This window comes from Urocitellus parryii, chromosome 3, assembly GCF_045843805.1.
Source record: "Urocitellus parryii isolate mUroPar1 chromosome 3, mUroPar1.hap1, whole genome shotgun sequence".
NCBI classification, from domain to species: domain Eukaryota; kingdom Metazoa; phylum Chordata; class Mammalia; order Rodentia; family Sciuridae; genus Urocitellus; species Urocitellus parryii.
In genome coordinates, this window is record NC_135533.1 from 189,939,025 (window position 1) to 189,951,212 (window position 12,188).

General features: G+C 40.4%; 1 protein-coding gene across 3 annotated transcripts in view; it reads left to right on the plus strand.

Moving 5' to 3' along the window:
- The window catches only part of Cnot10 (CCR4-NOT transcription complex subunit 10), a 74,943-nt gene extending 63,049 nt beyond the window's left edge, over positions 1-11,894 (plus strand). For 2 of the 3 annotated variants that reach the window (XM_077795655.1, XM_077795656.1), the window contains exons 15-19: positions 549-679; positions 1,579-1,614; positions 1,915-2,042; positions 9,485-9,560; positions 11,419-11,893. In XM_077795655.1, the coding sequence (XP_077651781.1) occupies positions 549-679; positions 1,579-1,614; positions 1,915-2,042; positions 9,485-9,560; positions 11,419-11,573 (526 nt within the window). In that variant the 3' untranslated portion in view covers positions 11,574-11,893. Of the gene's footprint in view, positions 1-548; positions 680-1,578; positions 1,615-1,914; positions 2,043-9,484; positions 9,561-11,418 lie in introns of all 3 variants that reach the window. The other variant, XM_077795657.1, reaches the window with a different exon arrangement.
- The last annotated feature ends 294 nt before the right edge of the window (positions 11,895-12,188 follow it).

Here is a 12,188-nt window from a genome sequence, read left to right on the forward strand (position 1 = left end):
GAGACCGAAGGAATCTGAGTTTGAGACAGGGTCTTGCTAAGTTCCATAGGGCCTTACTAAATTGCTGAGGCTGACTTTGAACTCATAATCCTCCTGTCTCTGTCTCCTGAGTTGCTGTGATTACAGGCATTCGCCACCACACCTGGCAAAAATCGGATTCTGATGCTCCACACAGTAGGCATTCGGTTTTGAATCTCTTTTGTTAGAACTTTATTACCTTTTGTGTTAATATTCTCTTTAAAAAAAAAAAAGAATAGCACAAATTTGCCAGCTTGAATTGCATTTTTAATTGCTATGTATGTGCTTTGTTCCATTTGACTAACATAAAAATTATTATATATTTTAAGGTGTTTTTTAAAGAGAAAATTTAACCCCCAGTTATTCTATTTTTCCTAAATAGAGATTTTAATTCAAGGATATAAAATATTTGAAATATATACCCACTGTAATGTAATATAATACACCTGGTAGTATTACCCATTGGACATTTTTGTGATGACCTACTTTTCAGTTTGGAATACGTTTGTTGTTGTTTTTTTTCATTTTAGGTTCTTAGGCCATTTATATGCTGCAGAAGCCCTCATCTCTCTCGACAGAATATCCGATGCTATTACTCACTTGAACCCAGAGAATGTCACTGATGTCTCCTTAGGAATCTCTTCAAATGAGCAGGACCAAGGTTAATGAGGACACATTTGATCAGAATTGGTCACTGTTTCTACTTCCTTCCTGTCATAATTCAGGATGTGTAGAAACATAAAGGCATGGTTTTAAAGGAAAGAAATATCAGGATGGCTTTCCACATCTTGGGTTGTACTTACTTTAATATTTGTTAAGTAACCCTTTTGATCATTTAGTCTAAATTCTTACTTTTGAAAGACTGATGTTAGGAGGATTTTTTCTCCTCCTTTCTTTTTATAAAGAAATGAGATCCTCCTTCCTTTCCTTTCCTTCCCTTTCTTTCAAGAAATGAGATCTCATTACATTGCTCACACTGGTCTTAAACCAAGACACTAGGGATCCTCCTGTCTCAGCATCCTGAGTAGCTGGAACTAAAGGGTCATGCCACCATACCCCAACTTAGAGGATTCATTTGGATTTGATTTTGAATTGTATATTTTTACTTTCCACAGATCCCCAATCCAGGAGGGAATAAAAATATATTTAAAAGTTAATTTTAGGGCTGGGGATATGGCTCAAGTGGTAGCACGCTGGCCTGGCATGCGTGCGGCCCGGGTTCGATCCTCAGCACCACATACAAACAAAGATGTTGTGTCTGCTGAAAACTAAAAAATAAATAGTAAAAAATTAAAAAAAAAATAAATAAAAGTTAATTTTAAATCATGGTTAAGTTTTTGAGGAAGTGAAATTATGTGGTATTCCTTTACTTGAATTTAGCTCTCAGTATTGGTGTATTATAGATAGTAGCATTCTCACATCTTTCAATAGAACCTCCAATACATTAAAAGTAAATATTGTTACTAATTATATTAGGTTTCTGCTTTATAAGGAAACTTAGATTTTTAGAAAATATGCTCTGTTGCCCTGTCCCTCAGATTTATTTTCATGTCTTTGTAGGATCAGACAAGGGTGAAAATGAAGCAATGGAATCCTGTAAGTAAGGAGTTTTTAAGGCTGGGGGTATGACCCAGTGGTAGAGCACTTGCCCAACATGCATGAGGCCCTGGGTTCAGTCCCTAGCACTACCCAAAAAAAAAAGAAAGAAAGAAATGAAAAAGCTTTGTAAATATTTAAATGGCCTGGCCTGCATCCCCAAGTTTTAGACCCTAAATCTTCTGTGTCCTTCATTTGTCTGCCTGAGAAGTCGTGCTATGCCTCATTGTGAGTGGCTTCTCAAGGGCTATTCCCTCACCGTTGCAAAGACTGTTCACCCTGTTTGTGCTTTTTCCACAGCTGGGAAGCGGGCCCCTCAGTGCTACCCCAGTTCTGTCAACTCTGCCAGGACGGTGATGCTATTCAATCTTGGCAGTGCATACTGCCTGAGGAGCGAGTATGACAAAGCCCGAAAATGTCTGCACCAGGTAAAGCCACAGTGGGCAGAGCTGAAACTTCCTGTAAAGCAGCCAGCAAATGGTTTGAGAGTTATGGTTTGGTTTTTGTTTGAGGCTTTTGGTCAGTTTATTGAATTGGAATGTTACTTTTCAAGTTTAAAAATATTCTTGAAAGGTAAATAGCTGATCAGTATTGCAAATGAACTACACACTTAATGTAGAGTGTTTACCAATGATTTATTTTTCTTTGGTGGGGAAGTACCAAGGATTGAACCTAGGGGCACTTAAGCTGTGAGCCACGTCCACAGCCATTTTTATATTTTATTCTGAGACAGGGTCTTGCTCAGTTGCTGAGGGCCTCACTAAGTTGCTGAGGCTAGCTTAAATTCACGATCCTGCCTCATCCTCCCCAGGCCACTGGGATTAGAGGTATGGACCACTGAGCCCAGCCTGATGATTTTTTTTTTTATATATATAATTAAATTTTCAAAAGATTGAAAACCAGTCGGGCATGGTGGCTCATTCCTGTAATCCCAGCAGCTTGGGAGGCTGAGATAGGAGAATTGAGTTCAGAGCCAGCCTCAGCCACTACAAGGCACTTAGCAACTCAGTGAGACCCTGTCTCTAAATAAACTACAAAATACAGCTGGGGATGTTGCTCAATTGAAAACCACTTAAATAGGAGACCACTTAAATAATAGTGCATCTACACAGTTGAGTACAATGTAGTTTTAAACTCCGTTTACTAGTGTGTAAGGATACCCAAAACATAACTGAGTGAAGAGAGCGAGGTATAAACCATTTTCTGCATGGTACTGTGTATGCATGAAAGATCTCTGATTGGATACACTAGTAGCTGCAGCATTAGTTATAGAGGCAGCAGGAGTAGAGTACTACTACTGGGATACTTTTTGCCGTATTCTCTTAAGCATTTTAATTTTTTTTTTTTTTTTTTAAAGAGAGAGTGAGAGGAGAGAGAGAGAGAATTCTTAATATTTATTTTTTAGTTCTCAGCGGACACAACATCTTTGTTGGTATGTGGTGCTGAGGATCGAACCCGGGCCGCACGCATACCAGACGAGCGCGCTACCGCTTGAGCCACATCCCCAGCCCAGCATTTTAATTTTGAATTGTGTAAATCTTTATTCAGAAAGGTAACTTAATACACTCTAAGTCAAGTTTCAGAAAGCCAGTAATAGAGACACACTAAAATAAGTTGACACACTACAATAAGTTGCTGGCAATATGTAACTAACATGTTTGATATTATCTAGGAGTTGAGTTTATGAGTTAAACTTGTAACAGTAAGCCTATAAGTATAAAAAAATCTCCTTTTCTGGATTAAGTTGTTACACCTCAGTGATGTTAGAGGAATAAAAGCCTTTCTATATCAGGCACAGTGGAGCACGCCTGAATTTGAATGATGCAGTGGTGCATGATTAGGCCTCAAAGATTATTCCGATTGGACCTGTATAGGCATCTACCCATAATTGGAAAAATTCATGGGTGTAAACTATACCTGTAGTAATGAACTGAGATTACCATTGATTTCACAGAATTTGAAAGACATAAGCCCTCAAAGGACATTCAAACAGCAGATATCTATTGAATACATAAGTCTCTGTTAAGCCATGATAATAAGACTTATTAGGCTATATCTTCTCTTTTTTTGAGGGGTTGGGGATACTGGGGATTGAACCCAGGAGCACTGAATCACATTTCCATCCCTTTTTTATTTTTATTTTGAGACAAGGTCTCACTGAGTTGCTGAGATTGACTTTGAACTTGCAATTCTCCTGCCTCAGACTTCCAAGTTGCTGGGATTACAGGCATGTGCCACTGCACCAGGCTTAGATGATACAGAATATAAGACTTCTATTATAGAAAGTTTGTGCCCAATGGTACGTTCATCAGAAGCACATGAGAACACATTCCTACATGTTTGCTTGTATAACTGAAATCAAAGTTAAACCTATTCTAAGGAGATTTTGATGGCTTCCAAAATCCTGCCTATTCAGATTACCTTGATGCACTTAAAAGTGATAATGCTTTACCATGGAAAAACTGTAAAATAATTATAAATGATATTTAGTCAACTTAGTGGCATTTAGTGAGCATTTCGTTTTTGGTACTGGGGATTGAATTCAGGAATGCTGTACCACTGAACTACATCCCTAGTGTTTTTTTGTATCTTGAGGCAGGGTTTCACCAAGTTGCTGAGGCTGGCCTTGGCCTTGAACCTTCCTTGCCTCAGCCTCCAGAGTTCCTGGGATTTCAGGTTTGTGCCACCATGCCCAATATCTAGTGAGCATTTCTCATCCAAAATCACAAAAGTTAAGTGACACACTATCCAGGGAAACATGTTTGATATTATCTAGGAGTTGAGTTTATGAGTTAAACTGGTAAAAGTAAAAGATCTCACCATTCTCAGTGGCAAGATATTTAACAGCCCTGTTAAAAGTGCCCCTGGAACTTAGGATAGATTATATGCCTAGCATGCACAAGGCCATGGTTTTGACACCCAGTGCCACAAAAAATTAAAAATAGTTTTAGAAAATGAAAGTGCTCCTGTACCCCAATTACAGCAAACAGGGCTTTTGATCTAAAGTTGTAGTGTGTGCAGTCTCACTCAGGTTCTCATACAGCAGGTGGCCACGGCTGCTGACAATTGCTGAGAGAGACAGATGGGGTCAGGCCTGGTTCGGGGTCTGAAGGGGTTTTGTTTTGGTCCCTTGGTTTTTAGGTTAATCCAATGACTGGACCTTTGTTAATTGGGAGGCCCACCCTGCCTAGGAGAGCAAAACAATGACGTTAGGAGTTGCAAAGGCCTCCAAGTAGATGTTTCCAAGGTAGCCTGCCCACTACTAACCATTCTGAACTGCCAGTAGGCAAAGTGCCATTAAATCTCATAATGTTGTAGCCTTGAATCTTTGTATTTTATGAAAAATTGCAAACTATGGTTAATGCAAAGAATAGTAAACATCCTGTGTTTACTAGCCACTTGGGGGAAGAGATTTTAATATCCACAAAAATGGTGGCCATGTTCTTGCTTATATAAAGGTAAGCCTAGGCTCAGTGATAGAGTATAAAAAAATCTCCTTTTCTGCATTAAGTTGTTACACCTCGGTGATGTTACAGGAATAAAAGCCTTTCTATATCAGGCACAGTGGGGACACACCTGTAATCCCAGCAACTCAGGAAGCTGAGATAGGAAGATTGCAAGTTTAAGGATAGCCTCAGCAATCTAGTGAGGCCCTAAGCAACATAGCAAGACCCTATCTCAAAATAAAAAGGGCTGGAGATGTGACTCAGTAGTGAAGTGCCCCTGGGTTGAGTCCCTAGTATAAATAGAATGAATGAATGAATGCATACAGGCTGGGGGTATAGCTCAGTGGTAGAGCACCCATGGGTTCAATCCCTAGTACCCCCTCAAAGGACTCCCCATCCCATTAGTGAGAAACTTAAGGTTATGGCCTGCTTATATGAGGCTCCCTACTAGTCTGGGATTTCTCTTAGTATGCCAGAAACTGACCACCCAGTGCAAGTTTCTGGTTTTCCCACACAATCCTGCATTCAAGCCTCATCCTTCAATGCCATTTACCATGGCATGGTGATGCACACCTATAATCCCACTACTCTGAAACCTGAGGCAGATGGATCACAAATTCCAGGCCAGCTTCAGCAATTTAGCAAGATCTTGTCTCAGAAACTAATGGGAGGGCTGGGGCTGTAGCTCAGTGGTAGAGCATTGCCTCACATGTGTGAGGCACTGAGTTTGATCCTCAGCACCACATAAAAATAAATAAAGATATTGTATGTTCATCTACAACTAAAAAAATTTATTAAAAAAAAAAAACAGTGGGGCTGGGGATGTGGCTCAAGCAGTAGCGCGCCCTTCTGGCATGCGTGCAGCCCAGGTTCGATCCTCAGCACCACATACAAACAAAGATGTTGTGTCTGCCGGAAACTAAGAAATAAAATATTAAAATTCTCTTTCTCTCTCTCTCTCCTCACTCTCTCTTTAAAAAAAATAAATTTAAAAAAAAAATAAATAAAAAAAAAAAACAGTAATGAGAATGTAGCTCAGTGGTCAGGTGCCCCTAGGTTCAGGTCCCAGTACTGCAGTAAATAAATACCATTGCCCCCCATTTTCTGGATATCAAATACCTGCCTCCAAGCACTAAGACAGGTCTCTCTTACTCCCAGATCTCCTATTCAAAAGAACATATTCTGCGTCTGAGAGTGCATCTCGGTGGTAGAATGCTTGCCTTGCGTGCACAAGAGACCCTGGATTTTATCCCAGCACCACACACACAAAAAAAAATTATTTAATTTAAAAAACACCTTTCTCAGGCTGGGGATGTGGCTCAAGCGGTAGCACGCTCGCCTGGCATGCGTGCGGCCCGGGTTCGATCCTCAGCACCACATACCAACAAAGATGTGTCCGCCGAGAACTAAAAAATAAATATTAAAAAAAAAAAAAAAAAAAACACCTTTCTCCAAGGGCTGGGGAGCTGGGGGTGTAATTCAGAGGTAGAGTGCTTGCTTATAATATGTGTGAGGCCCTGAGTTCAATACCCAGCACTGGAAAAAAAAATCTTTCTAGGTGAGTATAGTAGCACACACCTGTAATCCCCCATGATTCTGGAGGCTGAAGCAAAAGGATCTCAAGTTTGAGGCCAGCCTTGGCCACTTAGCAAGACCCTATCAAATAAAATAAAAAGGGCCAGAGATGGATGTGGCTCAGTGATAGAGTACCCCTGCTCCAATACCAAAAAAAAAAAAAACAACAACTTTTTCTCTCCATTTTCACTGCACATTTCACTTAGTCTCTCTTCCTATCATTAGGTAAATTTGTTATTACTTCCATGCATTATTGTCACAGGAAGCCCTTGTCTTGTCCCACATTTACCTCTGTTCAGTAAATATTTGTAGAATTACCTTCTCCAATTAGGTTAAGGGAAGAAGCAGAATACTCTGGAAGCAGTAAGCAGCTGACACTAGATGGGGAAATATAAGTTGATAAGATAAGGGAAAGGCTGCAGCCCAAAGAGACCCAGACTGAGTAATGGAATCTATAATGTTAACACCTCTGACCATAGCAACCCAGGCTTTCCTTCCTGAGTGCTGGATCAGAGAAAAACTGCTGGCTGATGCTGTGTCAGATCTAAGGACAGCATGTTGCCTAAACCAATGAATTATTTTATTTGACTGATTTCTATGAGGTTTCAGTCCTTAAAAATGAAGACATCACCTGGTATAGTAATGCATGCCTCTAATCCCTATGACTCAGGAGGCTGAGGCAAGAGGATGGCAAGTTCCAGGCCAGCTTCAGTACCCTTTTTTTTTTTTTTTTAATTTATTTTTTTAGTTGTAGTTGGACACAATACCTCTATTTTGTTTGTTTTTATGTGATGCTGAGGATCAAACCCAGGGCAGGGCCTCTCATGTGCTAGGCAAGCGAGCTCTACCTTTTTTTTTTTTTTTTTTTTTTTGGTACCAAGGATTGAATTCATTGGCACTTGACCAACTTGACCACTGAGTCACATCCCCAGCCCTATTTTGTATTTTATTTAGAGATAGGGTCTTACTGAGTTGCTTATTAGGACCTCACTGTTGCTGAGGTTGTCTTTTCTCCTGCCACATCCTCCTAAGCCACTAGGATTACAGGCATGCACCACCGCACCTGGCTCAGCTTCAGCATCTTAGCAAGTTCCTCCTATCTCAAAAAAATAAAAAGGGCCAGGCACGGTGACACATACCTGTAATCCCAGCAGTTTGGGAGGCTGAGACAGGAGGAGTGAGGGTTAAAAGTCACCCACAGCAGTAGGGAGGCACTAAGCCACTCAGTGGACCCTGTCTCTAAATTTAAAATACAAAACAGGGCTGGGGATCTGGCTCAGTGGTTGAGTGCTCCTGAGTTCAATCCCTGGTAACAAAAAATAAAATAAAAAGGACTCATGGGGTTAGGATTGTGGCTCAGTGGTAGAGTACTTGCCTAGCATATGTGAGGCACTGAATTCGATTCTTGGCTCCACATAAAAAATAAATTAATTAAATAAAGGCATTGTGCTTATCTATAAAAAATTTTTTTAAAAAAATAAATAAAGGGGCTGGGATTGTGGCTCAACAGTAGAGCAATCGCCTAGCAAGGGTGGGACCCGGGTTCGATCCTCAGCACCACATAAAAATAAAAGCATTGTGGTGTGTCCATCTATACCTAAAAAATAAATATTCTTAAAAAATAAATAAAATGAATACATAAATAAATAAAAAGGACTCAGCAGGATCTAGCTCAGTGGTAAAAGGAACTGGCCTCCAGGATTTTTTTTTTGGGGGGGGGGTTGTAAAACAGGCTAAATGAGACATTTTTTGTGTATTATCAACTGTTTAAGTTTGAACTCTTGACATTGGCAACATGTAAATACAGCTGTATCTGTGGTGTGGAGCAGCCAGCAGACCTTGAGTCTGTGATTAAAGTATAGAGTCAGGGGTGTTCCTGGTAGCCAAGATTAAGAACCTCAACCTGATAAAATCTAAGTAGGAAGAAAAATTTCCCCTATTATAAAATGATGTCCGGGTATGCTGGCATATGCTTGTAATCCCAGCTACTTGGGAGGCTGAGGCAGGAGCATCCCAAGTTTGAAATCAGACTCAACAATTTACTGAGGCACTAAGGAACTTAGCAAGACCCTGTGTCAAAATAAAAGATGAGGGGCTGGGGATGTGGCTCAAGCGGTAGCGCGCTCGCCTCGCATGCGTGCGGCCCGGGTTCGATCCTCAGCACCACATACCAACAAAGATGTTGTGTCCGCCGAGAACTAGAAAATAAATATTAAAAATTCTCTCTCTCTCTCTCTCTCCCCTCTCTCACTCTCTCTTTAAAAAAAAGAAATACAAAATAAAAGATGAAAAAGGCCAGGGAATGTGGCTTAGTGGCAACGCACCCCTGGATTCAATCATCAATACAGAAAAAAAAAACCTTCACTATAGAATTGCAAGTCATGCTGCCTAAACAATTTAGCAACACCCTGTCTCAAAATAAAAAGGGTTGGTTTGGGCTGGGGATGTGGCTCAAGCGGTAGCGCGCTCGCCTGGCATGCGTGCGGCCTGGGTTCGATCCTCAGCACCACATACCAACAAAGATGTTGTGTCCGCCGAGAACTAAAAAATAAATATTAAAAATTCTCTCTCTCTCTCTCTCTCTCTCTCTCTCTCTCTCTCTCTCTCTCTCTCTCTCTCTCTCTTTTTTAAAAAAAATAAAATAAAAAAATAAAAAGGGTTGGGATATACTTCAGTAGTAAAAACATCCCTATGTCAATCCCTGGTCACTCCGCCCCCAAAAAATAATAAACTGCAGTGGATTGTACAGGACAATTTTATCTAAAAATTACTTTTTTGTTGTTTTTGTTGCTTGGAGTTTGTATCTTAAGCTGTTGGTTTTTATGTGTGTCTTTCTGTTTTGAACAAAGGCAGCTTCAATGATCCATCCAAAAGAAGTGCCCCCTGAGGCCATCTTGTTGGCAGTCTATCTTGAACTGCAGAATGGTGAGTATTTCTCTCAAGTTAGGACTATATCCCTTCAAAAAGTCCAAGATCATTTTTGTCTGCTTTTTCTCTTAAAAATCAAAACTTTGGCTAGGGATGTGGCTCAAGTGGTAGTGCGCTTGCCTGGCATGCGTGCGGCCTGGGTTCGATCCTCAGCACCACATACCAACAAAGATGTTGTGTCCGCCGAGAACTAAAAAATAAATATTAAAAAAAAAATTCTCTCTCTCTCTCTCTCTCTCTCTGTCTCTCCTCTCTCACTCTCTCTTTAAAAAAAAAAAAAAAAAAAAAAAAAACTTTGAGCTGAGTGTGGTGGTGCACGCCTGTAATCCCATCGGTTTGGGAGGCTGAGGCAGGAGAATCCTGAGTTCAGAGCTAGCCTCATCAAAAGTGAAGTGGTGAGCAACTCAATGAAACCCTGTCTATAAATAAAATATAAAATAGGATTTAGAATGTGGAACAGTGGTCGAACGTCCCTGAATTCAATCCCTAGCACATACATACATACATACAACTTTGGGCTGGGTGTGGTGGTGCATACCTGTAAACCCAGTGACTCAGGAAACTGAAGCATGAACATCGCAACTTCAAAACTAGCCCCAGCAACTAAGTGAAGTCCTAGCAACTTAGTGAGATCCTGTCTCAAAAAAAAAAAAAAAAAAGAGCTGGGGATTGTAGCTGAGTGGTTAAACACCTCTGGGCTCAGAACCCAGTACAAAAAATAATAATAACTTTGTCCCTAATGGTGCCTGCCTGTAATACAAGGGACCCAGGGATCTGAGGCAGTAGAATGGCAAGTTCAAGGTCACCCTCTGCAGTTTAACGAATGAGACCTTGTCTCAAAATAAAATTATAAGGACTGGGCATATAGCTCAGTGCTAGTACAGTTCTCCCTGGGTTCAATCCCTAATTGGGAGGATTGGGGGGACTAAAACTATACCTTCTTTGAAGATATTGCCTATCAAGTTCTTCCAAATGAAAATGTCATAGTTAAGGAATTGTGGTATTTTAAATGAGTTCTGTCTACAAATTAAGGATATTTCCTTTTATCTGTGAAAATACAGAATTGATTGAAGCAACAGAACACTTACATAACATGCAAGCCCTGAGTGCTGGGAGGGGAAAAATCCTGGGGACCTTTTTTAAAAATCCTATTGCCAGGGCTGGGGTTGTGGCTCAGAGTTAGAGCATTTACCCAAGCCTAGTATACGTGAGGCACTGGGATCGATCCTCAGCACCAACCACTTAAAAAAAAAAAAAAAAAAAGATATTGTGTCCACCTATGACTAAAAACTAAATATTTTAAAAAATCCTATTGCTAGGCCAGGTGTGGTAATACACACCTCTAATCCCACTAATTTGGGAGGCTGAGGCAGGGGGGATACTCAGGGGCACTAAGCCACATCCAGCCCTTTTTATTTTTTATTTTTATTTTTTTGGTACCAGGGATTGAACCCAGGGCATTTAACCACTGAGACACATCCTCTAGTCCTTTATATTTTTTATTTTGAGACAGGGTCTCACTAAATTGCTTAAGGCCTTGCTAAATGGCTGAGGCTGGGTTTGAACTTGGGGATCCTCCTGCATCAGCCTCTAAGTAAAGAGGACTGAGGATATAGCTCAGTGCTGGAGCATCCTTGCTTTCAATCCCCATTACCACAAAAAATATATATAAATTGTGAAAAAAACGTTTTTTTCTATGGATGAAATGGGATGTGTTATTCCGATGTCCAGCCAAAGCTGCAGACCGTGGCACTTCTAGATCATCTTTTACCTCCCTTGTGGGATTCTGATGACCTGCTTTGTGAGAAGTGGGTATCCTGTTGTATTTGTGTTTTAACAGAAAGTGTTTTTATAGGTAATACCCAGCTGGCCTTACAGATCATCAAAAGAAATCAGCTGCTTCCTACAGTGAAAACACACTCTGAAATGAGAAAGAAGCCAGTGTTTCAGCCTGTCCACCCAATTCAGCCCATCCAAATGCCAGCTTTCACCACTGTGCAGAGAAAGTGATATTTTGCTTTTGGGAAACTGTTACCTGAGACCCAGGGGAGCATTTATGGCCTTTTTAGTTGTATCACAACAAAATGGAAGATGGCGACGGGTGCTAGTTTTGAAGATACAGTTTTGAGACCATTCTACCCTTAACTTTTTTGCCATACGCTCACTTAAAATTAAGGATTCACAAACTAATTTTCAGCCGTTTTCTTCTAACCCCTGCCAAACTATTAATTTTGAACCATTATATGATGTATCTGTGTCACAGGCAATTAAAAAACATGGTCTTATCAGAATGTTCTTGGTAGTCTTTCTTCCAACTGTTTTTAACATCTGAGGTGTTTAGTATTGAAGTTTAAAAAATTAGAGAGCCAAAGGTGGTGGCATACACCTGTACTGCCAGACAACTCAGAAGCTGGCATCAGGAAGATTGAAAGTTCAAGACCAAGCAACCCCATTAACCCTTTTTTAAAATAAAAAATAAAAGAGGCTCAGTGGTTAAGCACCCTTAGGTTCAGTCCTCAGTACAAAAAAATAAAGAATATTGACAGAAGAACATGAAACTGGCACACATTGCTACTTGGGAGGCTGAGACAGGAGGTTTGCAAGTTCCAGGGCAATTTGGTGAGA